Source organism: Rhinolophus hipposideros (genome assembly GCF_964194185.1).
Source record: "Rhinolophus hipposideros genome assembly, chromosome: 5".
Classification (NCBI taxonomy): domain Eukaryota; kingdom Metazoa; phylum Chordata; class Mammalia; order Chiroptera; family Rhinolophidae; genus Rhinolophus; species Rhinolophus hipposideros.
In genome coordinates, this window is record NC_138051.1 from 43505902 (window position 1) to 43533180 (window position 27279).

Consider the following 27279-nt stretch of genomic DNA (forward strand, 5'->3'; position numbering starts at 1 on the left):
CAGAAGCAACTGACTCTTTTCCACAAAAACCCAGTTTTTAAATCTTAAACTTAGCAAGCCTATGCTTTTTCTTTAAAGCAAAGGAACTATGAGAGTTGCCAAACTACACAATTCCTTTAAGGCCAGAAAGTTCTATCTCAATAAAGAGTACTACTAACAGTGATGATGATGATGATGATGATGATGATCATGGTGGTATAGATCAATGATAGAGAGATTACATTGACCATGTGGCAGAGGCTGTTCTAAGCAGATTACATGCATTCATTTATATAATCCTCACAACCCCGATAGAGGTGGTATTATAACATTCCCATTGGATAGGTAGTGGAACCGAGGAACACTAAAGCTAAATAACTTGCCCAAGATCACATATCTAATAAATATAGCAATGCTAGGACTCAAACCACGTGGTCTGGCTCCCGACCCTGCGGTAGTAGCCACATGTTATAATAGTGCCACAACTTCTTAACATCCTGGCAAGCCCAGGAGATGCTAGTGCAGGGAAGATAGTGGTCTATATTTAAACACTCTCTGCCTTGTCAGATTTGCATTTTAGATTACAACCTCTGGCAGAGGGCAGAGCTAATCAATGATCAAAGACCATCCACTCCTTCTCCTTAATAGTTCTTCAAGCTGTCGATTCCTCTCCATCCCCATTGCCACTCTTTGGTTCAAGCCACCATCATTCCTCCACTAGATTATTGCAGTGGCCTTCGAAGTGACCTGTTTGCCTCTAGCCCCAATTGCAGATGAAGATGAAAGGCCAAAACAGAAACTTAAAAGCGTGCCAAGCAAGCCAGAATCTACCCACACACCAGCTCCCAACAATTTCTAGAAGCAAAAGCTGGAGAGAGAAAGGTGGAAGCAGTTGCTAAACTCAGATCTAGAGTGACAAATCTAGAGAAGATCTTACAAATCTAGAGAAGGACAAAAGCAGAGCCAGCATGAAGATGAGAATTAAAACTACTCCATAAATTGAAGCCTCTTGGATCTACCCTCAGGAACTGCGGGCCAGGGAGAGGCTGCAGACAGGGATTGCCTGCTCTCCTCCCTACCTCCTCCAGCCTCCCTGGGGCTCCTGATGAGAGGAGCTGACTGGCTCCAAGCACCCTCCCTCCTGCTCGGGCCCTGCTTAAATATGCCCTGGGCAAGCCATTGGACAGGAAGGAGACTCCTCACATGATCCGGCTTAATCCTCATTTCCACCCTTCCTGAAGCTGTATGCCGCAGTAAGCGTGAAGCAGAAATGCAGACAAAAGGGGGCCCACGGTGGGCGAGAAGGGCCCTGCTTCTCGGCATCCTCTGGGCTACTGCACCCCTGCCTCCCCCAGGTGCCTCCCTGCCCCAGCGTCTCCCAAGGGCCACAGGTAGGTGGACACTGGGGGCAACTCCCCCCCGCTGCTACTGCCACATGTGGATGAAGGGACAAAGAGAGAAATTTTCGCTTGACTCCCTGTTGCTTATGCTTCCTTCTGTACTTGCTCTGATTTTTAACATTTGGAAGGATACGAAACACTTTTAATCCCTCAAATAAGTTCTCAAAGATAGTTTCAAAATAATTCACAGACATCATGAAGCATGAGGGCCTCCAGTTTTTATTGTTGGAGACTACATCCTGAAGAAAATTTTCTTTCACCCTAGAAAGTCTCTCTAGCAACAGTGGATGATTCTTTACAGGCTGTGGACAACTTAGGCTCTGAAATGGGAAAATGAAATGGACAGATATTAGAAATCTTTATAATCAGAGATATAGTTTCTGCTTGAAGAGGAAGAGAGGTTCAGTATTTCTTTAAAAACGAAGCAGACAAGGAAGAATGATTTCATGATTTCCTCTTTTTAATTTGTCCACTATCATCAGCTTATTTCATTAAAACACCTCTTTTGGGTCCCAAAGACTATATATATATATATATGTGTGTATATATATATATATATATATATATATATATATATATATATTAAGTATCTACAGCTATTTTAAAGTGCTTTATGCATTTCACCAGGGTTCTTAAAATTCCACCCAGAAATCCCACACTTAAGTTTTTTAAAGCAATTTCTCTTTGTGGGCTTGGAATTGTGACTCCAACATCCTTCAAACATGCACCTCCTTTTCCTTACCAGGAAATAGCACCCAGTGTGTTATTTCTCCATCATCGGAGTTTCCTGAAGGGTTTTTCACCAAACAGGAGCGCACAGATGGAGGCATCGTAATCTACTTCCTAATTATCCTTTACATGTTCATGGCCGTGTCTATTGTCTGTGACGAGTACTTTCTACCCTCCTTGGAAATCATCAGTGAAAGTAAGTGGCAGGAAATCTCCCCTGCAACCTTCCAGAATTGTTGTACCACTCACATATATGTCTGTCTTTGAAATAGCTGTCTCTGAAATTCTGTCCATCTCAACTGGTTGCAGAATTCGGCTATTAGAAATTAAGCTCAGTTACTGGTGTCTGAATATAAGATCTACCAGTGCAAGCCCATTAGTTCTAACCCTTCAGTCATGGACTTTGTACAGAATTCTGAGCATAGACCTTTCACTGGAGCCCGGGTCCCTAAAATCAGGATATAAGTGATGTTTTATTCCATACAAGCAAAAATGCCAGCATTTCCAGTCTCTGTCCGTCTGCTGCTTAGTTAGCTAAATTATTTGAGCATTCTCACTTCAGAGAAGGTCAACGTTAAGGGTTAGGTTTTCTACTGTACAGAAACAGCATCCCCCCACCCCACCTGCCACACACACACACACACACACACACACACACACAGAGCTAGCATTTCTTCACCGAGGGAAAGAGCACAAACATAAACTCTCCTTTTCCCATAGCCCTATCGCCACACCCACTGAAATGCAAATCAGGTTTTTCCTCTCTCGTTCACAGTATCCTTAGGACCTAAAACAAAACCCAAGAATAGCGGTGGCACACAGATATATTTGTTTAATGAAAAAACTTATAGAAGAGGCCAGCATAAGTTATAATTACGATTTAACTTAAGTAGATGTAAATACATACATTTTTACATTGACATTATTTTTACATTGATATTGATATTCTTTTTAATAGAGATTAAATCAACATACTATTTTTACTTCAATTGATGAAATACAAGAAAAATACAAGAAAACAGTGAAAATCACCTACATTTCCATCACCCAGAGAACCCCATAGTGATTATTTAATGTATTTCCTTTCAGTCTTTTGGATCTTGCTATAGATACAGCTTGATGTCTTTTCTTTTTCATCATATAATATTTTATTGTGCACATTGCCCCATACTGTTAAGCACTCTTCAAAAACATGATTTTTAGTGGTAGCATGATAGATTATGATTGTATAAATGATTTGAGCTCCTAAAACTGTTGTTTTATACAGATTAGGCACGGAGTAGAAATTCATAATTTTTCAAATACTAATCTCATTAGGATTTGTTTTTAAATTTTCTGTTCTGAATGTTATGCCCCTACTGGTATAAAATCTTTGCAAACTTCTCTGATCATTTCCTAAGGAAGATGCAGAGTTGTGCATGTTTTAAGATTCAGCTTACACATTGAAATGCCAAAAGCCTGTCACAAAGGGTGTGCCAGCTTAAACCTTCAGAAGGTGTGGTAGCTTCCATGCCAGAAAACCATGGATAACAGCATTTCCAATGTCTTTAATTGCTTTAAAATGGAACTTAATTCTATAAAACTTGTATTTATCTAATTCGTGAGGTTGAACACTTTATATGTTATTGAAATTTGTGGTTTTGCTTTTGGGTTTTATTGCCCAGATTCTAATGAGGGGAATATTTGTGATTTTCTTATTGATTGCCAAGATTGTTTTTTAAGATAAGGATATTAATCCTATTTCTAATATAACTTTTATATCATATGCTTTTTCATGGTTTGTTGTTTGCTTTTGTATTTTGTGTGTTTATTACAGTAACATTTACACATTTTCAGTAGATGTATAAATAGTTTTCTTTATGATTCTCCTTTTGCTTTTATACTTAGACTTTTTTTATCCCTAAGTCAGAATAATTGTCATATTTTCTTTTATTTATAGTGCTTTTTTTACATTTGTTTCTTTCCCTAAGAATTTGTTTTGCTATAGGATACAATGCTATTTTTTTCCAAAAGTTGATCAATTTTCATATACTGTATTCATATATATATATATGTAATCACATATATATGTGTGTATATATAGGTATATGTATATGAATACAGTGTATGAAAACATATGTATAACATATAACATATATATGTATATCTTTGATATGAAAACACACATATATACGTATGTCTTTCTATACTCTCAACTCTGTTGTAGTAATCTTTTTGTTCATCCTTGTGGCAGTACCATACTTTTAATTAGAAAAATTAAATAGCTCAAGTTAATTGCATAAAGCTAAAAAATTTAAAATTCAAGGTGCTACATACCACATAGAATCTTTGTCTTTCTGGAAAAAATAATCACTTTAAAAATTTTTGCTTTCACATTTCCAAATGTGAATTTGACTGAAATTCAGCCAAGTGAACTTCACTTGACTGAAAGAATAAATCCATCAAGAATTTTGTTTATAAAAAATTATCTTGGGAGTTGTAAATAAATAACTTTTCTAGCCTTACAGAAAGAAATTACTTGTGGGGATAGAGCCAGGAGTGCAGTTTCCAGGCTCTCAGCCTCATATGGAAAGGTGCTGGCTTGGGTAGTAAATGGCCATCAACTGTGATTGGATGGCCATCAGCTGTGGCTAGTTGGCCGTCAGCGGTAACCAGTGAGCCATTGGCCACTAATATAACTGCTGTGCTACACAAGCATAAAATGAGGGCTAGCAAGAAGATAATGGCTGGGCTGGCAAGTACGGACTGCAGTTAGCACGGCAGAGTGCGGGTTGAGGATTGCAGAGAAGTGGACAGCAGGTTGTAGACAGTGTGGCTCCTGCTTCCTGTGTCTCCAACCCAGCTGCCAGCAAGACTATAGTAGTATGACTCCCCTACCTATGGCTCCGTGGGTGTTCCTTCTCGGCCTCACCATGTCCTGCGTTCTTGTGTGGGGAGCAGGAGCTGAGACCCTGCAGGCTGCCCCGCATGACACAACTACATTGAAGTTTAGATTGCTACTACTTCAAAAGAATCTTCATTAAGTGACTTCATAGGATATCTATAATAATCACTCCCACCATGCCACTTGTGGAATTAATTACTTTGAAATGTCAACAACATGCATTTCTGAAGTGCATTGCTCTTTGCTCTGAAATCGAATGCAGTAGCTATGATGAATGTGTGACGGATGGGTGCCACATCATTGCCAATTCTTCTGCAGCTGCTAATAATTAACTGAGTATTGAAAGTACTGGCAACCAAATGAGATAGAAATAGTGATAGCTCAATTCATTTTTAAATGCCTATAAATTAACTCTGTCATTTCTCTTTTCAAGGTCTAATATGTTCTCAACCAAATTAGGACATCAGCAATAAGAAACAATCTCCCTGGAATTTATTTACATCCACAGAAAAGTCTGCAAATGCTTTACATTTCTCCATAGTTCTTTGATGGTCATGGAGTTACAATAGTTCCACCCATTTTGTCACCTGATAAATATTATCCTCAAAACAGCTTACAGAAGCATTGCACAATGTATTGGAGAGTTATTGCTTATTTGTTAGTTATCATAAAACAATTATAGAAGACTGAACATGGTTCTAAATTAAATATATATGGTTTCATTCAGTCTTCACAAAAACCCTACAAAGTAGGGACTATTAGATTAGTTTTACTGATGAGAAAAACGAAGGCTGAGAGGCTGTGTAATTTCTCAAGACTACACAGTAAGTACTTGGGATAGCCTAGTCTCTCTAATGCCAAAACCCAATCATGTTCTCAATTCCTATACCGTATAATTTTGCACAACCTTGTTTGAGATTTGATGCTGTAATATGGTTGTTTCAGAAATACTGTCCTATTTGAACAATCTTAAAAGATGTTTTCCTCCCAAAGGCACTGAAAATTTTGATTAAAAAAACAAACAAACAAACAAACAAATACCCATTGTAACTATGGAGAAAGTATGCTACAAAATAAAAAGAATCTACTTTAAAACACCAGTTTAGACCTTTGGCAACCTATTGAGGGTAGTAAACTAATGTTATAAATATTTATGCATAATTAATCAACTCTGAGGTCTATACATTTTGTCAAAGATGTACATGGGATCATAGTATAGCACTGCAGAAGCAAATCAAGTATGATGCAATGACTTTCTGGGGGTACATGTTCTGAATCCCAACCTAGAATATGGTGGAGAAACGGCAGGCTCCTGGCCCACCGCAGCCCCATCACCATCTCCTCAAATTACCAGCAGTGGTTTGCTGGGTCAGCAGAAGGGTCTTCAGCAAGGTGAAAACTGGAAGAGGCTCAGAACTAAAATCTCCGTGCAGGCGATGGAGGAGGTGGAGGGCAGAGCCTCTTGCTGACACCCTAGCTGAACCCCAGCTCAGGCAAGTGAGTGCTCTTCCTCAGTCTATAGCTATATGTATGTTTTGTGCGTCTGGCAATTTCCCCTAGAGCTGCCACAGCTGAGGCTTCCAGCAAGGCTCTTTCCCTTCTTGTTCTACTTAGGATCATAAGTCACACAACCTCTCCTCCCCCGACCCCCGACAGTGGAAAAAGCAAGCACATCCCCCTATTAGACAACCTGAGACATTGTGCTGTCATCTTAACTGTGTAGAATCAATATGAGAAAATGCTGTTGCTATACCCGCTTCCTCTAATCTTTTTTTTATCCATTTAGGTTCTATAGGGACAGAGGCTAACGATGTTTCTTTGAACACAGAGGGCTAAAGTGAAATTAATACATATTATAGAGGGAATAAAAATCATACTCTAGCTGCCCAGGGCATTTTACTTTTGGAGATAAGATCTGGTTTCCATGTGGGAAACAGGTTGGGGATTCAGGGGAAGGGGTTAAAAGATGTCATCAGAGGGAGAATATTATCTGAGACAAGTTAGAGCTAAGGGAGCTAGAAAAATGGGGTAAGGAAAAGAACCTGTGGAGAATTCCTCAAATGATTTTGTCTGTGTGAAGTTTGGGCAGGGGAGGAATCCAAATGAAAACAAGGAAGAAAAGGTCTCTGTGGTCTCTGGTCATTCACGTAAGCCTGACTTACGAAACTTGGTCTAAAATTCTCATGCTTAGCTTGTGAAGTTAGTCACATTACCTTTACTCATATCTGGTATCATTTGCTTGGGGGTTTTTCCACTTTGGTCGACATCTCTATGATATACTTGCTGAATGGTCTATGACAATGCTAAGAATCCTGGGAGGTGCTGGAGAAGGAGAATGCCATTTTAAGCTATAGTGCCATACTACTATCATGAGATGGTTGAAAGTGTCCACCCTGGAGCCTGACACAAGTTCAGATCCTGGCTTCACCATTAACTAGATGGGACTTTGGGCAAAGTGCTGAATGTCTCTGCCTGAGCTATCTCAGCTGTGCAGCAAGAGGAACTAGAGCTCTCAGCTCACAGAGCTGTGTGCCATGTACATGAGGAAATACAACTGCTTACACAAGGACCTAGCACATAGGAAACGTTCACTAAACGTTCATTATTACATCAGAACAGACTATAAAGATTAGAATGCTTTACTCAGGAAAGATGAAAGTGAAAAAGGTCACAGTGAATACAAATAGGTTTGGGGGCACACACCAAATCTAGAGCGCATCTGCTAAAACCTGAAAACCAAGTTTACAGCAAATAAAAGCAAGTACTACTTCACAAGGTAGGAAGTAAGCTTATGAAACTCATTCTGTTATTTAATCCATGCAGCAACTTTAAACTTTAAAACTGGTATATTCTGTTTAGAATTCCTTACATTTATTTTGCATTAAAATCCATACCTTTTTATTCCATCTTTAGCAATCTTCTATTGTTTAAAGTGGCATTTTTAAAGTATATTTAATTTAAACATAAATTAATATTATATAAAGATACAATATAAACCATATTAACTTATAGGCTAAATAGGACTATTATCTCAGTTCATTTTTAGAAACACGAAAGTTCAGTATAAAGCCAAAACAAATCCCGTTTACATATTCTTTTGGTACGTAATGGGCATCTCCTAGTTATTTGACCACAGTTCTGAGAAGCCTTTTTTTCACCTTTTTCCACGCTATGTACACAAAAAGCTGAGATCCCCTTAAGACTGATCACTTTATATCGCCCAAAGTCCACAACAAGCTAGCTTTGAAACTTTTCTTTTTAAATGTTACCCTAATAGACTATTCAGTGAGAAATTCTAATCCTTCCACCATGCTGATCTTTTGAGGTATAACATGTCTTCAGGGAGAATAATTAATCAGGTATGGAGAAACATACTTAAAGAAAATACTTTTTTATTTAAAAATTATTTTTATCCACTCTGCTTTGCACGAATATTTGCCCATGCTCTACTTTGTGTTTCAGAAACAGACAATAAGAAAGAAATGTAAATTTTAATTCTAGATAGATTTGGTTCTAAACTGATAAAATTGAAAGAGGGTTGAATAATTCTGTGAGTATGGCATTTGGATAGCCTACAGTTGCAGGGACTGTTTGATTCTTAATCCTCATGAAATTTACAGAGGCAAAGCCTTCCCAAAGAACAAAGAACCTAAGAATAGTGCTTCTTCCCTGCCACACAGGCACTTACCCTCCTCTTAAAAGAATCTTTGTTTTCCTTTCCTCTCTGATCTAAATTGTAGTCCACTGGGATTGAGTCTAAATCTATCCCAGGTGTATGGATCTAAATAAGTATTAAATCATCTGGATATTACCAAGATGGTATTGCAAGAATAGGCAATAATAATAATAATAATAATGATAATAATAATAGTAGTAGTAGTAATAATTAATGTCTTCACTGTACCTACATGGATAACTGAAAGAGCAGCTTTTTGAAGTCAAAAAGATCCAGGTGCCCATCCCATTTCTACAATTACTACCTATGTGACCTTGGGCAAATTATGGAGTCCAAACTCAGGTAATTGTGAGGTTTGGAGATAAAATGTCTTGCACATGCTTTATATGCTAGGCTTAAGGCAGGTGGAAATTCATCGTAAAATTATAGCTGTTAGGGGATTGGGAGAGTCCTTTTTCAGTGGAACCATCAGGTATGTGAAAGCATTATACAGGGTTTCAGGATTTATTCCATTATAGCTTAGACAAAATATGAGGTGATAACTGTAAAGTACTCAAAATATTTTTATTTATTGTTAAAAACCTCACAGAGCATATATAGGCAGCTGTACACCAAGAGGCAGGCATTTATTCCAATGACACTAACTTTGCTCAAAATATTTTTAGAAATATATTTGAAATTAATGTCAGAATGAGTTTTGCAAATCAAAAAACTTCAGTTTGCTGTCACAATGCATTTTGGACCCTAAATAAAATTACTCACCATGACCACACACTCTAGTCACTAGAGTTGGATCTGAATGATTTTTTATTGCTTCCAAAAGTCAAATCCATTCACAAAATATGAAAATTTGTTATCGAGGACTTTTAAAAATTGTGCCAGAGATCCAAGATGGCAGAGTAGATAAATAATGTGCCTGCTTCCTTCCATGAACAAATTAAAATTACAGCTAAATTATAGAACAATCAACCTGCAGAACCATCTGAAGTCTGGCTGAACAGAAGTTTTATAAGTAAGGATATAAAGAAGCCACATCGAGATGGCAGAGGTGCCAAACTGGCTAACCTCAAACCTCGGTGTGGCGGTGGAGAACCTGGAAGAATATTGGCCACGGAGGTTCCCCAATCCCACACCAGCCTACACAGTCCAAAGTACTGGTGTCGGGAAGAGGAGCCCCCACAAAACCTGGCTGTGAAACACAGTGGGGATTCCAACCATCCGAGTGCGAGGGAAGGCTGTGGGAAACCCAGACGTCCTTTTATATGGCCTGCACACAGACTCACTCGCTTAAGGCACTCACCTTGGTCTCCAATGGACGGACTGTGACTCGAAGGGTGTCAGGGACATATGGAGGGAAGACTGAGTTGTGTGGCAGACAAGAACTGGAGAACAGTTGTCATTTTCCCTGTTGTGGGGTCCTTCTCCAAGCAGCCGGCAGACAGGCACCATCTATAATGTATTGAGCCCGCCTCCACAGGGCCAAATCTGAATCTGATTGGTCTGGTGAGTTCTGCTGCTCCGTTCTGCTGACTCATTTAGACCCAGCCCTACCCGACTACCCCAATGCCGGAGGCACTTTCTCCAAGAACAGCCAGCTCTACCATATTGAACTCTTTCTTGGAAAACTGTAAGAGTCTGACAGGTGCCACACGGGCAGAGACTGGCCTTGGTGTGCTCGGAGACTTTTGCTGAATAGCTTCCGGCTCAGCACTGGAAACAAACCAGAATTTACATTAACCTGGTAACTACACTCTTCCTACTCTACTGATTTCCTGAGCCCCTGCTTCACCCAAGTTGCATATCACATGAGGCATTATCAGTGGCTGAACCTTGAGGGAACTGGAAGGTGGCAGCAGGCCTCAGGGTGTCCTGGTTTTCTGCAGAGCTACCCCAGGCCCGGTATTGGTGGCAGATGTCCTCGGTTCGCAACATGTCCTCTCCCACGCACCTCCAGGGTTAGCACAGGCAGCAAACAACCATGGATTGCTTTGTAGCTCTTACAAGGTAGTCCCTGCCTGGTCACAGGCAATGGGTTACCTGGCCTGCATTGGAGCCCCTCCCAAGAGGTCCCAAAACCAACAAGCTAGCTTGGAGTTATCTTTAGACCACAACAGAGCACTACCCAATTAGCCCCACAAGCAGCACACCCAAAGGGCAGTTGCAACAGGCACCAGAGCCCACTGGGATGAATCCCACTCAGTGAGATAAGGTCCCCGCACAACAGACTGAGCCTATCAGCCTGAGGGTCAATCACACCCACTGATAATAGCAATCAAGGCTCAACTATAACAGCAGGGCACACAAGGGACACTCCTGAAACACCCGGTGCAGGTGACCAGGGAGACTGTGCCATTGGGCCCCACAGGGTTCCTACTACATAAGGCCCCCAGGCCAAGAATGGGAGATGTAGGAGATCTAATACTTAGAAACAAACACCGAGAGGCAACAAAGAAATATGTTCCAAATGAAAGAATAGGGGGAAATTCCAGGAAAGAATAGGGGGAAATTCCAGAAAAGAACCAAACAAAATAAAGGCAAGCAACCTACCACAGACAGAATTCAAAACAATGGTTATAAGGATGCTCAAGGAACTTAGTGAGAACTTCACCAGAGAGACAGCAAGCATTAAAAAAAAAGAGATAGAAATCATTATAAAGAACCAGTTAGAAGTGAAGAATACAATAACTGAAATGAAGAATGCACTAGAATGAATCACCAGCAGACCGGATAAAGCAGAGGATCGAATCAGTGATTTGGAAGACAAAGTAGCAGAAAACACCCAATTGGAACAGCAAAAAGAAAAAAGAAAATTAAAAAAATTGAGGGTCTTGTAAGAGACCTCTGGGACAACGTCAAGCATAACAACATTTGCATCATGGAGTACCAGAAAGAGAAGAGAGAAAGCAAGGGATTTTGAATCTATATGAAGAAATAATGACTGAAAACTTTCCTAGCCTAGCAAAGGAAATAGACATACAAGTCGAGGAAGTGCAGAGAGTCCCAAACAAGATGAACCCAAACAGGACCACACCAAGACACATTATAATTAGAATGGCAAAGGTTATAAAGACTAAGAGAATCTTAAAAGCAGCAAGAGAAAGTCCTTTAGTAACTTATAAGGGAGCTCCCATAAGATTGTCAGCTGATTTCTCAACAGAAACTTTGCAGGCCAGAATGGATTGGCAGGAAATATTCCTGCCGAGGACCTACAACCAAGATTACTCCATCCAGCAAAGTTATCATTTAGAATCAAAAGATAGACAAAGAGTTTACCAGAAAAGAAAAAGCTAAAGAAGCTCATTGTCACCAAACCAGTATTACAAGGAATGTTAGATTTCTTTAAGATGGAAAAAAAAATTAAAATTATGAATGCCAATAGCTATACTTTCAATGTAAATGAATTAACTGCTCCACTCAAAAGACATAGGAGGGCTGAATGGATAAGAAAACAAAACCCTTACACATATGCTGCCTACAAGAGACTCATTTCAGATTGAAAGACACACAGAAACAAAAAGTAAAGGGATGGAAAAGGTATTTTATGAAAATGGAAGTGAAAAAACCTCAAAAAGCTGGGCTTGCATACTTATACCAGACAAAATAAACTTTAAAACAAAAGCTATAATAAAAGATAAAGAAAACAAAAGACAAAGAAGGACCCAGTAACCCCACTTCTGGGTATGTATCAGAAGAAACCCCAATACTACTTTGAGGGGACGTCGTGTACATCCGTATGTTCATTGCAGCATTGTTTACAATGGCCAAGATGTGGAGGCAGCCTGGGTGTCTGTCGATGAAAGAATGGATGAACAGTAGGTGGTACATATATGTAATGGAATGTTGCTTTGCCATGGATGAAAGTGGGTTCTTGCCATCTGTGGAGGACTGATGAATCTGGAGGGTTCATTGTGCTAATTGGAGTGTCAGACAGAGAAAGACAGATGCTATGTGATTTCACTTCTATGTGAAATCTAAAGAACAAAATAAAACAGAAACAAATTCATAGATACAGAGAACATTTTGATGGTTGCCTGATGGGAGGGTGGTTGGGGGTGAGTGCAAAAGGGGAAGGGATTAAGAAGTACAAATTTGTTGTTACACAGTAATCATGCGGTTATAGGGTATAGCATAAGGAATATAGTCAATAATATTGTAATAACTGTATGGTGTCATACTGGTACTAGATTTATCAGGGTGATAGATGAAAGAGGGTGATAGATGAAAGAGGGTGATAGATGAAAGGGGTTTGGGGGCAATGTGGAAAATGTGAAGGGAATAAGAACTACAAATGGATAGTTACAAAATAGTCATGGGTGTAAAGCAAAGCATAGGGAATATAGTAAATAATATGGAAATAATTATGTTTATTGCCAGGTGAGTACTGGACTAGTCAGGGGGATCATTTCTTAAACTATATAAATGTCTACCCACTGTGCTATACACCTAAAATTAATATAAAATAATATTGAATGTCAACTGTAATCGAACATTTTTAAAAAGGGAGTAAATGTGAAGGGGAATAAGATGTCCAAATTTCCAGGTAAAAAACAAATAAGTCATGGGGATGTAATGTACAGCATGGGGAATATAATCAATAACATTGTAATAACGTGGTACAGTGTCAAATGGTTGCTGGACTTATTATGATCACTTCTTTAGGTATATAAATGTTGAATAACTACTGTGTACTGAAACTAATATAATATTGTAAGCTATATTTTTAATAAAAATCTTTTAAAAAAATAAAAGAATAAAATTGTGCCAGAGGACATCAAATTACGCATAGCCTATTGTAACTCTATTAAAATGTTCATTGTGAAAAGGACTAGAAATACATTAAAATGATAGCAGTGGTTAAAATATGAGTTTAAGTGACTCCCTTTATTCTCCCCTCCATCTTCTAAATTTTCAATAATGTAGGATTTTCAAAAATTATAAAAGGAAATTATTTAACATGACAAGTGGTAGAGTCTTAAGGCACAGAGTTCATACTCTACATTTTGAGTAAAATTGGTAATTGTATAGCCCAACCCTCCATTTCACGGGTGGCAAAATACATGCCTTTTCTGAAAGACTTATCTAAAGTCTCACAATAAAGTATTGGCAGGGCCAGAATCCAGGTCTTCATTTTAATTTAAAATTCTTCCTACTATGTTACATTTCCAGAAGTGGATTTTCAAAAACTGCTCTAAATTTTCCAGCATGGCATCCTAGAAGAGAATTCACTTAAGAAAAAGTCTGATGAGGCTTAGTAATCAGTTCATTTTCATAAAGTTGCACTTTATAGAAACAATGTAATTGATATCTAAACTTACAGAGCAAACTCACCTTGAACATTTCTACTATACCCTGAAAGAAGTGTGATTATCCCTTTAGAGTAATAAAGAGGAAATAAAGTAATAGCTCTGGGGGGAAAAAACCCGAACAATTTATCTTTAATAATAAACTACGGCAGAGAGAAATGCTGCCCAAAGGTCAGAGAAGACAAACCAGTCTATTCTAAAGTTCAGAGGTATAAACCATTTTACAAAATATGCTTAGAACCTTAAGATATAACTTGTTAAAATATCCTTGAAGTTTTACACATCCATCGACACAGGTTTTTTCCCTTTCATAACTCAATTAGAGCCCCTTGAATAGCAGAAAGCTTTACTGTTACTGCCTTTTGATAGTGAAAGTTTTCAAAAGGGCCACCTATTTTCCTAACTTGAAACAACCTGTTTCAAGGATTTCAACTTCAGAAATCAATTTCTCTAATGAAGCATTCTTCCACTATCATTAAATGAAGATTGGTCATTCACTTCAGTTACACCAAATTTAAACATTTATTTCAATATAAAGTATTTTGTTCTTAAATTTCCTCTACGTTATCTAGCCTTCTTTTGATTTGAGAATTCATAATATACAATTTCACTAAATTTACACATTCTCTGGAATAAGCTGGAAAACTTCCAAAGTATTCCTGACTCCCAGTAATTATTTTTCTCCACGGAAGGAATGAAATGGGGGCAGTTATATGTCAGTGCCACAAGGCAGGGAAGAAAATAACTCAATCACCCAGCATTTTATAATTGGCCTGCCTAAGTGTCACTCTTATATTGGGCTTCTATGGTGAAATTGAAATAGCTCTAGACTTAGAACCAATATACTTGAGGTTTATGTCCTAACTCCTCACATTTAAGATCCTTATAGGATAAACCAGTTTACACCGGAGCCCGGCGAAGGCAGCGCCTGTGGAGTGCTGCCGTTCTTCCGAACACCGAGGAAAACCACCAGGTAGACGCCGTCTGTCCCCATGGGTAAAGGAGACCCCAACAAGCCGAGGGGCAAGATGTCCTCGTATGCCTTCTTCGTGCAAACCTGCCGGGAAGAGCACAAGAAGAAACACGCAGATTCTTCCGTCAATTTTGCCGAATTCTCCAAGAAATGTTCGGAGAAATGGAAGACCATGTCTGCAAAGGAAAAGTCAAAGTTCGAAGATATGGCAAAAAGTGACAAAGCTCGCTATGACAGGGAGATGAAAAATTATGTTCCTCCCAAAGGTGATAAGAAAGGAAAGAAAAAAGATCCCAATGCTCCTAAAAGGCCTCCATCTGCCTTCTTCCTGTTTTGCTCTGAACATCGCCCAAAGATCAAAAGTGAACACCCTGGCTTATCCATTGGGGATACTGCAAAAAAATTGGGTGAAATGTGGTCTGAACAGTCAGCCAAAGATAAGCAACCATATGAACAGAAAGCAGCTAAGCTAAAGGAGAAATATGAAAAGGATATTGCTGCATACCGTGCCAAGGGCAAAAGTGAAGCGGGAAAGAAGGGCCCTGGCAGGCCAACAGGCTCAAAGAAGAATGAACCAGATGAGGAGGAAGAGGACGAAGATGATGATGATGAGGAAGAGGAGGAAGATGAAGAATAAATGGCTGTCCTGTAATGATGTGTGGAGTGTGTGTGTGTGCGCGCGCTCAGGCAATTGTTTTGCTAAGAATGTGAATTCAAGTGCAGCTCAATATTAGCTTCAGTATAAAAACTGTACAGATTTTTGTATAGCTGATAAGATTCTTTGTAGAGAAAATACTTTTTTAAAAATACAGGTTGTAGCTTTTTGAGGGGCTACTACATACAGTTAGATTTTAAGGCTTCTGATGTTAAATGTTTCTAAATATTTAATGGTTTCTTAATTTCTTGTGTATGGTAGCACAGCAAACTTATAGAAATTAGTATCAATAGTAAATTTTGGGTTTTTCAGAATGTTGCATTTTGTTTTTTAAAAAGATTTTGTAATAAAATTATGTATATTAAAAAAAAAGATCCTTATAATCAAGTAACTTTGAGTTACTTAACTTCCTGGACCTGTTTCTTTATCTGTAATACACATCATATACATAAATTATATAATTATATATTTCCCCACATGGCTGGTGCCTGGGATGGGGAGATTCAAAATTTGGGGAGTGATAAACAGCAGAGGTTCCTCAGGTATCTCTATTTCTATATAAGCTCTTCATGTCTTTCCAGTATGATAGTTTCAAGGTAGCCAGACTTTTATGTGGTGGCAAATATCCCTAGAGAGAATATGAAGACATTTTGTCACTTTTATGTCCTAGCCTTGCAAATATTGTGGCTCTGCCATACTGTTTTCATCAAAACATTAGTCCAAAGGCTCACCTAGATCCACGAGGAGACAAAACTTCACCCCCTCCCTTTTTTTTGATAGGGAATGGAGATTCTGGAAAACCACACGGGCAGAGATACTATAGCCATTTTGTAAAAATGCAATCTGCCATCCACACGCCTCCCCTCCAACCCCCCCCCAAAAATCAGTAGTCAAAGGCACATGTCCCAGCAGAGTAGAACATTAGGTGGACCTCAGAGTGAGAAACATTTAATGGTTCCCACAGGCAAGAGTAAGGAAATGTCAGGTGACAGTAGAGCAAACACACCAGAATTTGAGGGTCTCGGGAAGACTGAGGTGCGAAGAATCAATAGGTATACTAAACAATAAACATCAACAAAGGATTGCTACAAAGATCCTTGGAAACCTGAATTTTAGTCCTAACTTTGTGACCTAGGGTAAATAACACCCAGTGTGCTACTTCTACAGGCTATTTTTCAGTCTACCAGTAAAGCTTGGTTGGGGATTTCTGATGCAACCTTGTCTCAGCCTTCCCAAAGCAAGGTAGTTTCAACATGGCTGTCTTTCCTTCCCATAGTAGGTCCTTAGCTCTGTAATTGTAGGAGACGTTTAAGACACTCATCCCATCGATGACTGATAATGGATGTGCATGCTTATAAATCTGGGGGATACAAACTATTTAAATAGTAGTATTTTCTTCTATTTCCTAAGCTAGAGCAGTTTTAATGATTCCATGTTTTAAATCAATAGACTGTAATTATACAATAGTCAATTTTATCTTGTTTTTAGTTAACTAATTTCCTCTCATTTGTATTTAGACAAGGTTAAAATTGCCAATTTGATTACACTCAATTCAGTTTCATTTATAAATTTTAAAAACTACCAATAAATTAGGACTCTGGAATTACCTTAATTTTTTTCAGCTTCTATTGGAGAATTGTTGATAGTGTAGTTTTTTAAAGTCATGCTGTTGCTACATACCTACAAGCCCTACAGCTAGAAAGGAATCTTCTGGGTCCCAAAAGATCCCTTATCTTGGCTCTCAGAATGGAGTTGCAGCCTAGTTTCAATATTCTTCTGGCCTCAGCTCCCTTTCTAGTCACTAAAGTAATGAAGTCATAAAGAAAGCAAGGCACTAGATTCCTCCATCTCTTAACCTCCAGGTTTTACTTTTCCAGTTGAAGTCAAATAGCCTTGAACATCCATTGTTTTTAGGTATAAACACTCATTTGTCACTTTATCAGGCATAACATAATTTCATTTGTCCTCAGCCCTTGGACTGTCGCAGGATGTTGCAGGCGCGACTTTTATGGCAGCCGGTAGTTCAGCTCCTGAATTAGTTACTGCTTTCCTAGGTAAATATTGCTCCTTACCTGTGCTCTTTTTGCTAACTCAATGTGGTTTTATCCATTTCAAGTCAACACTAACTGACCCACGCCCTTGCTCACAGGTGTATTTATCACAAAGGGAGATGTTGGCATCAGCACCATTCTTGGATCTGCAATTTATAACCTCCTTGGCATCTGTGCAGCATGTGGCTTGCTATCTAACGTGGTACGTAAGAAAACTTTTATTCAATACAATTTATTGTCTTGACAAATTATAAGAACTGTTTATAGTCCAGAATAAACAAGGCACTAAGTAATGTGTTCAATCAAATTTATTAGTAAGTAGAAAACCAACATGTATTCAATTTTAAGTTAACCCACAAATAGCTCTTGTTCAATTTTATGAAAATCAGAGGTTTAGAAACAATTTTCCTTAAAATTCCTGTCGCTAAGCAATATGCAAAAGATAACATTCAGCTACATATATATACAAACAATTTTAGTATTACACTAAGCATGTACTTGAAGTTACAGTATAACGGACAGTAAATTAACTATCACTTTACAGGTTTCAACGCTATCCTGTTGGCCCCTATTCAGAGACTGTGCGGCATATGCAATTAGTGTAGCAGCAGTGTTTGGCATAATATTTGATAACCAAGTTTACTGGTAAGCTTGAAACAGTTATTAATCCTATGTAAAACACAATACGATTTTATTAAGTTCTGATGGTTTAGCAACTTTTTTTTCCAGAAATGTTATTTCAGTCACTTCTCAATTATCTGCCACTTCCGCACCATTTTCCAGGGGTCTGAGCTAAAGTTCCTCATCAGAATTACTGGTTGGGTTCTTTTCCCTTCTTTGTAATTTCTTTTTAATCAAGTCAGTCTCTCTCTCTCTCTCTCTCTCTCTCTCTTTTTTTTTTTTTGTCTCACTAATCTGGATAATACCATCCTTCCTTCTCCCCAGTGACTGACCAGAAAGTCTCCCAACTTTTGTTATCTGTTAAAAACAGTTGGCTTTTTCATCTGTTGGGTTATTGTTCACCTGCCTCAGTTAGAAGTGGTCACGGTCATAAGATTGGAGAGAGGATAATGGAGGAAGTAAACGAAGTCCCTTTAAATTTCTCCAACTTTCTCTCTGATGTTCATTTAGCAAGAGGAACTATAGTCTTCTCTTCCTCTAAGAATCAACTATGTTTACGTTTCAATGTTAAAAACTGTTTGCTTTGTAATCTCCCTGTGCTTTGTAGTTCCAAGTGAAGAAACAATGGAATGACTTAGTGGACAGATGACATTTTGGCTAATATGTACCAGGTCTCTGTTAGGTGTTTATCGCTATGCTAGGAATCATAAGGGATAAAGAAATGTAAAACACACAGCCACACAGGCTGTGCCGTGCACAATGCCAGAGGACACCAGAAAAATAGAAACCAATGTAAAGGGCACCTTTCTAGAGTACAACTTAGTGCGGCATAAGGTCTGCTGTAAGAAACTTAAAATCTAGCATGGAGCAAGCTTTCTAAACAAATCATACTGAAATCTAGTCTGTCTCCCACAGAAAGACTATCCCAGAAGGATCCCTACTGTAACACTGAGCTACAAATATACAAACAGACAGCAGCTGTCTCTAAGAGGACAATGACTTTCCGAGTACCCTCCACTGGGGAATCCAGAACTCGGTGCCTTCAGCTGTAGCGGAGATTCACTAGCTATCAAAGGTTAATGCAAGGTTCAAATATGACGGTATTAACTAATCACAGTTCTTTAAATAGGAAACCGGAGTATAGGAAAATAGTTCTCAGTGCCTAAGGAGTAATTTTATTTTGGGGAATATCTCATTTTCTTGTGAATTCAGTTTCATTAAATCAAAAAATCTCTGTATAGCAACATGAAAAGCTCCAAAGCTTAACATATTCTGCATATTTTACACAAAATATCTACACCAGAAAATGTGAATAGACACAGTTGAAATGAACTAACAGATGCTATGTTCTCTTATAATTATTATGTATTTTGGGGAATGTATTCTGCCAATGAACTGAGATGAAGAACGCCCATCACTATCCATTAGTTTCATTTTAATTTTGAAAATCTACAATTACTTTCAAAACATTTTTTATGCCTACCCTTTGGAAGAAAATCTATAAATGAAGACAATGAGTTTACAATCCTTGGATTTTCTGAGTTACAGAAAGGACAATGTCGACCATTTATCAATAAATTTATAATAATGCAGTAACCAAATCCACACATATCTACGAAACCAAAATATATCTAGAAATGTTCAATTTTTCTATTGGTGCATTAAAAAATTAAGCAGATATTACCCCAAAGCTATTAACTCTCAAATAACTTTCATTTTTAATTAAAAAACACACAAATTTCTTTAATTTATAGGTATGAAGGAACTTTACTACTTTTGATATACGGATTGTATATTTTGGTGCTGTGTTTTGACGTTAAAATTAACCAATATATTATAAAGAAATGCAGTCCTTGCTGTATCCGTCTTGCCAAAGCTATGGAAGAGAGAAGTGAACAACAGCCACTGGTGGGATGGGAAGATGAGGGTCAACCATTCATCCGTCGGCAATCAAGAACAGACAGTGGAATATTTCAGGAAGATTCTGGCTACTCTCAGCTTTCTATAAGTTTACATGGTCTTAATCAGGTTTCTGAAGGTAATAATCACCTCCTGCCCATTATTAAGTCTATTCACCAGTGCAACTTAATCTCATTTCAATTCAGCAAGTACTACATACTTATTATGTAAAAGACATTGTGGAGATTCAGATGATGAAGAAGAGGAAGTCTATATCCTTAAGAAGCTTCTATTACCATAGGGGGAAAAAAAAGCTAAAATATGAAGGTTTAAGTACTTAGATAAATAAAGATAACTGTGTTTCCTAAATAGGATAGATTACGTAAACTTTGATGAGGATGGTTACATAGGAAAGATTCTCAGAGAAGGGAAAATTTAAAGTGAGCCTTGTAGAATTGGTAAGATTTTAACTGATGACCTGATTTATAACCACTCAGTAACAGCTTCTGAAGTCTTTACTAGGTAAATGATAAACAAATAAGATGAGCAAAAGTCCTGTTCAAGCACTAGCATCACTGAGCATAGAATGTACAAAGTGAAGAAGCAGAGGAAAAGGTGGGGGAAAAGGAATAGCATGGGAAGAGACTTAAATACTGTGTAACAGTCTTACAGGTTTGTGAGCAGGGAAATTATTAGAATTGAAATATGAGATATCAGACATGGAGGTCTGCAAGAGGCTATTAAAACAGCTGATGTGTTTAATAGATGCCTAGACAGAGCGAAGGCAGTGGGAATGAGAGACAACAGATGTGAGATAATGCAGACATAGCATCACCAAGACTAGGCAATTAAAAAACTATACAGGGCTAGAAAAAGGAGCAGAGACAATTCTAAAGCTTTGATCACAAACGACTAAGAAAATGGGAACACCGCTTACAAAAAACTAGAAATTTAGGAAAAAAAGCTGGTGTGGAGAAAATGAAAAAAGGAAACAGATAAGTTTTAAACATGTCATTGGAAGCAGTAGCAAAACATTTAGGTAAATTTGTTTAGTAGGAAGTCAAATTCAGCTATGGCCAGAAATATAAATTTATGGGTTATTTTTATAAATTACTTATATAAAACGGATTCTAAATTTAGTATATTAGGAAGGAAACTTAAGTCTAATCCACTACCCCAAAAAATTAAACCATGACTTTTCTCCTTCTTACAAAAATTATAGTTTCTAGTCTTTCAGATGCACGGGGTATACATCTCTAAGTTGAATTTTATAACAAGAAACTCCAAAGACTCAGTCCAAAATTTTTTACACTAAAATTATATCTAATATTATTTAATGGCTCATCGGCTGAGACTTGGGAAATTTTTTTGAGTTATTTTACTAGCATTAGTTGTAGTGTGATTTGATCAAATATATAGATACATTGTTTTGTAAATGCACACAAATTTTAAAGTGAATTCCCATTTTTACCCATTATTATTGTCTTTCACTAACTTCATGAAACAAATTGAATAAAGGAACACACTCAAGTTTTATAAATTACATTGTACAGTCTACACTAGCTCCTATTTTAAGGTTCTTTCCAAGAATTGTGAATTCTGAATTTAGTAATGAAAAAAAATGAAATAAGCCTCCCCAAAATTACTTACAATGAGAATTAGAATGGAATACTCAATTAAATAAAAAGATTGTAATCTAATTATTTTATAATCCCTAAATATGAATTATCTGATATATAGGGCAGACTAGCAGCACCATCAATACTGGGAAGTGGAGACAACCAGAGTAGCTAAGGTAGAAACCAGATTAATCCCGTAAGCAAAAAAAAATTACTAAAGATCATCCACATTACAGAAAATCAAGAGACATCCAACTAAAACTTCATAAACATTATCTCGAACATATTTAGCGAATGACCCAAGACATTTTGATGGATTTAAGGCCCCAAATCAAGAAACGTTGAGTATCACTTTGTACTGTCTGCCCTCAAGTCTCAATAGGTTCTTTTTGCCAGCAGTATCAGTAATGAAGTATTCAAATGTTTTAAATAGCCTCTTAAAAACTGATACAGCTAATTTATTTCAATACAGCTTTCTAAATGGACTTTTCTAACTTAATTGGCCATTTGAGAAAACTCAAAATAGTTTCTCTTTCCTCAACAGATCCACCAAGTGTTTTCAACATGCCTGAAGCAGATTTAAAAAGAATTTTTTGGGTACTATCACTTCCCATTATTACATTACTTTTTCTAACCACACCAGATTGCAGAAGAAAGTTTTGGAAAAATTATTTTATGATAACATTTTTCATGTCAGCATTATGGATATCTGCATTTACATATACGCTGGTTTGGATGGTTACAATAGCTGGTATGTATCTTAGGTACAGAGCACAATTTAAAAAGAAAATAATCAGTTTCATATAAGAACAAACCATATAGTATATTCACTAAAGATAGTCTAGCTAAGGAGCAAATTTCTTTTTCAGCAAAGAGTATGAAAACTGGTGCTATTTAAAAAAAAAATTAATATACCAATCATTCAGGTTTTGTGAGTTGCGTATTACATATCAGCTATATTCTCACAATTATACAGCCCAGGCGTACAAGTCAAGGGATTATCTTATAAATGAAACCAAATTCACAGTATGTCTTTCTATTATGCTAATAATTAAATCACATTGCATGGGGTCCATAATATACTCTTTACATTGAATTCAATTTCATAATAAAAATAACAAAATGCCAGTATTTTGGGAAAATGATGGGTGCTCACTTCTAACTGGTTACTATTATTTTGCTTTTTAATATGGCAATACAAACATACTATGAAATGAATTAAAAGGATATAAAACAAAGTTTCACTTTAGGTTTCATAATTAAGATTTAACTGTTACTGCTTGGCCATAATCGGCTTTAGTCCCACAGAACTCCCAGTCCAGAAGGAAAAACTGACTATAAACATAAAACAAAAAATTCTGGAATTTCTTCCCAAAGGTTAACCTGAATGGACTTCTATCAGAGGTGAGCAAACAACCACCTTTGTGCTCAAATCACTGGGGTTCCTGTTTTTGCTAATCAGGTCCATTCATTCACATATTATCTTATGGATGTTTTCACACTACATTAGTAGAACTGAATAACTGCAACAGAGACCATATAGCCTGGAAAGCCTAAAATAGTTACCATCTGGCCCTATACAAAAAAAGTTGCTGACCTCTAATTTTTCTCAAATTAATGTGTAACTTAAGATAGTATGCTAGCAAAAAGCAGAATATTTCTTTTTTTTTTTTTTTTTTAATGAGGAAGATGAAAAAGTCCAATTGGCTTGCATAGTAAATCTCTCCAAACTTTCTCAGCTATAACATATTTGACATTAGGAAAACAGGAAAAGAGTAAAATCAAGTAATACATCATAGAACAGCCCCCAAGATGGTATATATTAGTGTTATTTATGTACATATGAAATCTGGCCAATGAGTAACCAAAATTAACAACCTATTACAATTCTAATATCAATATATAAGCATGCAATAAAAAAGCTACTTAGAGTCTTTTTAATTGACATTTTAAGAAAGAAAGGAAGAAAGAATTCTAAAGCGAGTTTTCAATTACATTAAAAGAGCAGTTACATGTACTTTTATTAAACTTCCCTGATTCTATTTCCTAGAATGAATACATTTCTGAAAAATGTTGAACGGACATCAAATTTAACAGAAGCATTAATAAACTGGGACTATAATGTTAGAAAGACTCAAGAAGAACCTATTGTCTTTTCCTCAGATTTATGGTGCTTTCCCAAAGAAAACACTAAATTAACATACATCAAGGAAGTAGGACTCTAAAAAAGTATACCGTGTTAACCCATTTACAGTTTAAAAATAGCTATAAATAATTTGCTTAACACTGACCACTTTAAAAAAACGCTTTTAGAAAGAAAGAGAAAATGACCAATCTCATTAGCATATGTTACGGAACAGCCTTGATGATGTAACAGTGCATTTAAAACTTCTGTAATCATACCAGGAGGGAGAATTACTCCTTGGTAGAATTTTGCCTATTAAATGTCTGTCATTAAAAATCTGTCCTACCCATGTTCCTCAATTTACCAATCTTATTCAAATATTTTGCTAGCTAAAATCTAAGTAAGTACATATTGGTTCTAAAATGTAAATGTGCCTATTTTCTTTTTGTTTGGGAAGGAAATATCTGCCAAGAATGGTTCATGAATATTGTAAGATTTGTAACTTATCTATGCTTATTACAGGGGAAACATTAGAAATTCCAGATACAGTAATGGGCCTTACTTTGTTAGCAGCAGGAACAAGCATACCAGACACAATTGCAAGTGTGCTGGTTGCAAGAAAAGGTAAGAACTAGGTCCCTCAAACTGTAATGTCCATTCTTCAAGCCTGGGTGAAACACACTAAGCAAAGTTACCTTACAAATATTTATTTCCTCAGTAACATACTTTGAAGGAAAAAAATGAGTAACTCAAGAGGAATGATTTAGTATTTAATAGCAAATTTCACTAAATCTAACTCACCAAATAATATTCATCTGAAATGTGCATGAAATTGTAATTAAACATGTTAAATTAGAACGAAAAGCAACAAGTAATCTACATACCTTACTGAAAAATGATTTAATAAATAATAATTACATAAATAAATGTTAATACTTTAAATACTAACCTCCCAAAAGTGAAAATACGAATTTAGTAATAAGTCTTATGCTCTAATACAACAATTTTCCAAAACCAACCAACAAAAAAGTATCCAGTGCTTTTTCTTATGAAGCTCATTAGTGAAACACAGCATTGGTATGCACATTTTAACAATATGCTTTTTTTCCTTTTTTGCAGGCAAGGGAGATATGGCTATGTCTAACATCGTGGGATCCAATGTGTGTGATATGCTGTGCCTAGGTGTTCCATGGTTTATTAAGACTGCATTTATAAATACATCAGTTCCTGTAGAAGTGAACAGTAGAGGACTAACTTACACAACCGTCTCTCTCAACATTTCAATTATTTTTCTTTTTTTGGCAGTTCACTTCAATGGCTGGAAACTAGACAGAAAGTTGGGAGTAGTCTGCCTATTATTATACTTGGGACTTGCTACATTATCAGTTCTATATGAACTGGGAATTATTGGAAATAATAAAATACGGGGCTGTGGAAATTAACATTAATTGTGTTACGTGGAAAATATGAATGACTGGAGGGGTAGAGAAGGAAAACTCCATTTCGTTTAAGCAAAATAAAAAGCATCCTGAACTTTTAGACTCTAAAACTTACTTACAGTAATTCCTTATCACCAAAGAAAAGCAAATTTAAAATCAACAAAATCACATCCTAATTTATCTGAGTCCTTTCTTTTCAAGGACAATTACATATATGAAATAGAAATTCTGAAAAAACCACCTGTTTTACCTTACAATAAGTTGATAAAAGCTGGAGAAACTTCAACAAATGCCACTATGTAGTACTGAAAATAACAAGGAAATGGCTTATTTTGTTAAAAACAGTATAACCATTCATTTAAACTGAATGACCAGACTTGCTGTCTTTAAAACCCAAACTTGAGATTAACAAAAATCACAGTATATTTAACACTATACTGTTAAAAGCTGGTGGCAGTTTTAAAAGTTCATTTTTAACAGCTTTTGTTAAGCATACAGTATTACTTAAAAATGACTTTCACTAGGAGATTCAGCAAAACAGATGTAAGAATGTTCCAACCGTGGTTTGAAATTATGCATTACGATCCAAGCGAACATCAATTTCTCTGCCACTGATTTTTATGCCATTCATTATTCTGCAGGCTTTTTCAGCTGATTCTGGGGAGTCAAATCTAACTGTTCCACAGCCTTTTGACTTTCCATTCTCCATTTTTATTTCTGCAAACATTACATGGCCTATAAAAGGGAAATTATATAATTACTAGTCAGTTTAAAAGGTTTCATATTTGACTACACAGGTTTGAAATTTCTTACAGCCAATAAGTGGTAACTTGATTAGAAATAACAGATCATATAAGCATAATTCACATCATTTTATATGCTGAACATAATGCAATTCATGTAAAGTAACGAATACATACAGGTTAGAATACACAAAATTGGAACCAAAAAATTTGCTTAGGATTTAATATTTAATTAAAATAAAAAATTTTATTTTTTGTTAAATCCTGTTTCTGAAGTGAATTTTATAGCAATAAGGCAAGCTAGCACAAAATGCCACCAAGTCACCATGCCCAACAACAAACTATAAATTTAAACAAAATTATTTTTAGATATTATTGTTGCTTTCTGCTCAATCTCCTGTTTCCCTTTTATGCTCCATTTGAACTCCTTTATCCCTGAAAATAGTAGCAACTGCCCAGAAATTTAATTTTTACCAAGATACAAAGGGCCCTCTAAAGCTGTTTTTCAGCGACAATGCTAGTCATTTACTCCAAATCACAAGTTGAAGCATAAGAATGGCACCAAGTATGTTATAGAAATAGGAATGAAAGATATACTGCAGATTTAAATCAATAAAGGTAAAAACAGGGGCTGGGACAGGGGCTCAGGCGGTTGGAGTTCCATGCTCCTAACTCCGAAGGCTGCCGGTTCGATTCTCACATAGGCCAATGGGCTCTCAACCACAAGGTTGCCAGTTCAATTCCTCGAGTCCCGCAAGGGATGGTGGGCAGCGCCTCCTGCAACTAAGATTGCACACGGCACCTTGAGCGGAGCTGCCGCCGAGCTCCCAGATGGCTCAGTTGGTTGGAGAGCGTCCTCTCAACCACAAGGTTGCTGGTTCGACTCCCGCAAGGGATGGTGGGCTGCGCCCCCTGCAACTAGCAATGGCAACTGGACCTGGAGCTGAGCTGCGCCCTCCACAACTAAGACTGAAAGGACAACAACTTGAAGCTGAACGGCACCCTCTACAACTTGACTTGGAAAAAAGTCCTGGAAGTACATACTGTTCCCCAATAAAGTCCTGTTCCGCCCCCCAATAAAATCTTAAAAAAAAAAAAAAAGGTAAAAACAGTGATGTTAAGAGCACACAGGAGAACTTCAGAGGACCTTCCAGAAAGAAGAGGAAAACTATTCCATATACAG

General features: G+C 37.1%; 3 protein-coding genes across 4 annotated transcripts in view; 2 read left to right on the plus strand and 1 right to left on the minus strand.

Annotated features, from left to right (window-relative positions):
- Positions 1–1249: 1249 nt before the first annotated feature.
- Positions 1250–25356, plus strand: SLC24A5 (solute carrier family 24 member 5; the record flags this gene model as incomplete). Its single annotated transcript, XM_081048810.1, has 9 exons — positions 1250–1370; positions 2125–2304; positions 17570–17653; positions 17749–17852; positions 18195–18295; positions 20026–20309; positions 22334–22540; positions 24437–24538; positions 25034–25356. 9 exons carry the CDS (start codon positions 1250–1252, stop codon positions 25354–25356), a joined length of 1506 nt encoding a protein of 501 aa, XP_080904936.1.
- On the plus strand, positions 14910–15581 carry LOC308497543 (high mobility group protein B2-like; the record flags this gene model as incomplete). The annotated part of the gene is made up of 1 exon (XM_081048309.1): positions 14910–15581. Exon 1 carries the CDS (start codon positions 14964–14966, stop codon positions 15579–15581), a length of 618 nt encoding a protein of 205 aa, XP_080904435.1. The 5' UTR covers positions 14910–14963.
- Positions 24672–27279, minus strand: part of MYEF2 (myelin expression factor 2) — a 31689-nt gene continuing 29081 nt past the window's right edge. For both annotated transcript variants that reach the window (XM_081048814.1, XM_081048813.1), the window contains one exon: positions 24672–26088. In XM_081048814.1, the coding sequence (XP_080904940.1) occupies positions 25925–26088 (164 nt within the window). In that variant the 3' untranslated portion in view covers positions 24672–25924. The remainder of the gene's footprint in view (positions 26089–27279) is intronic.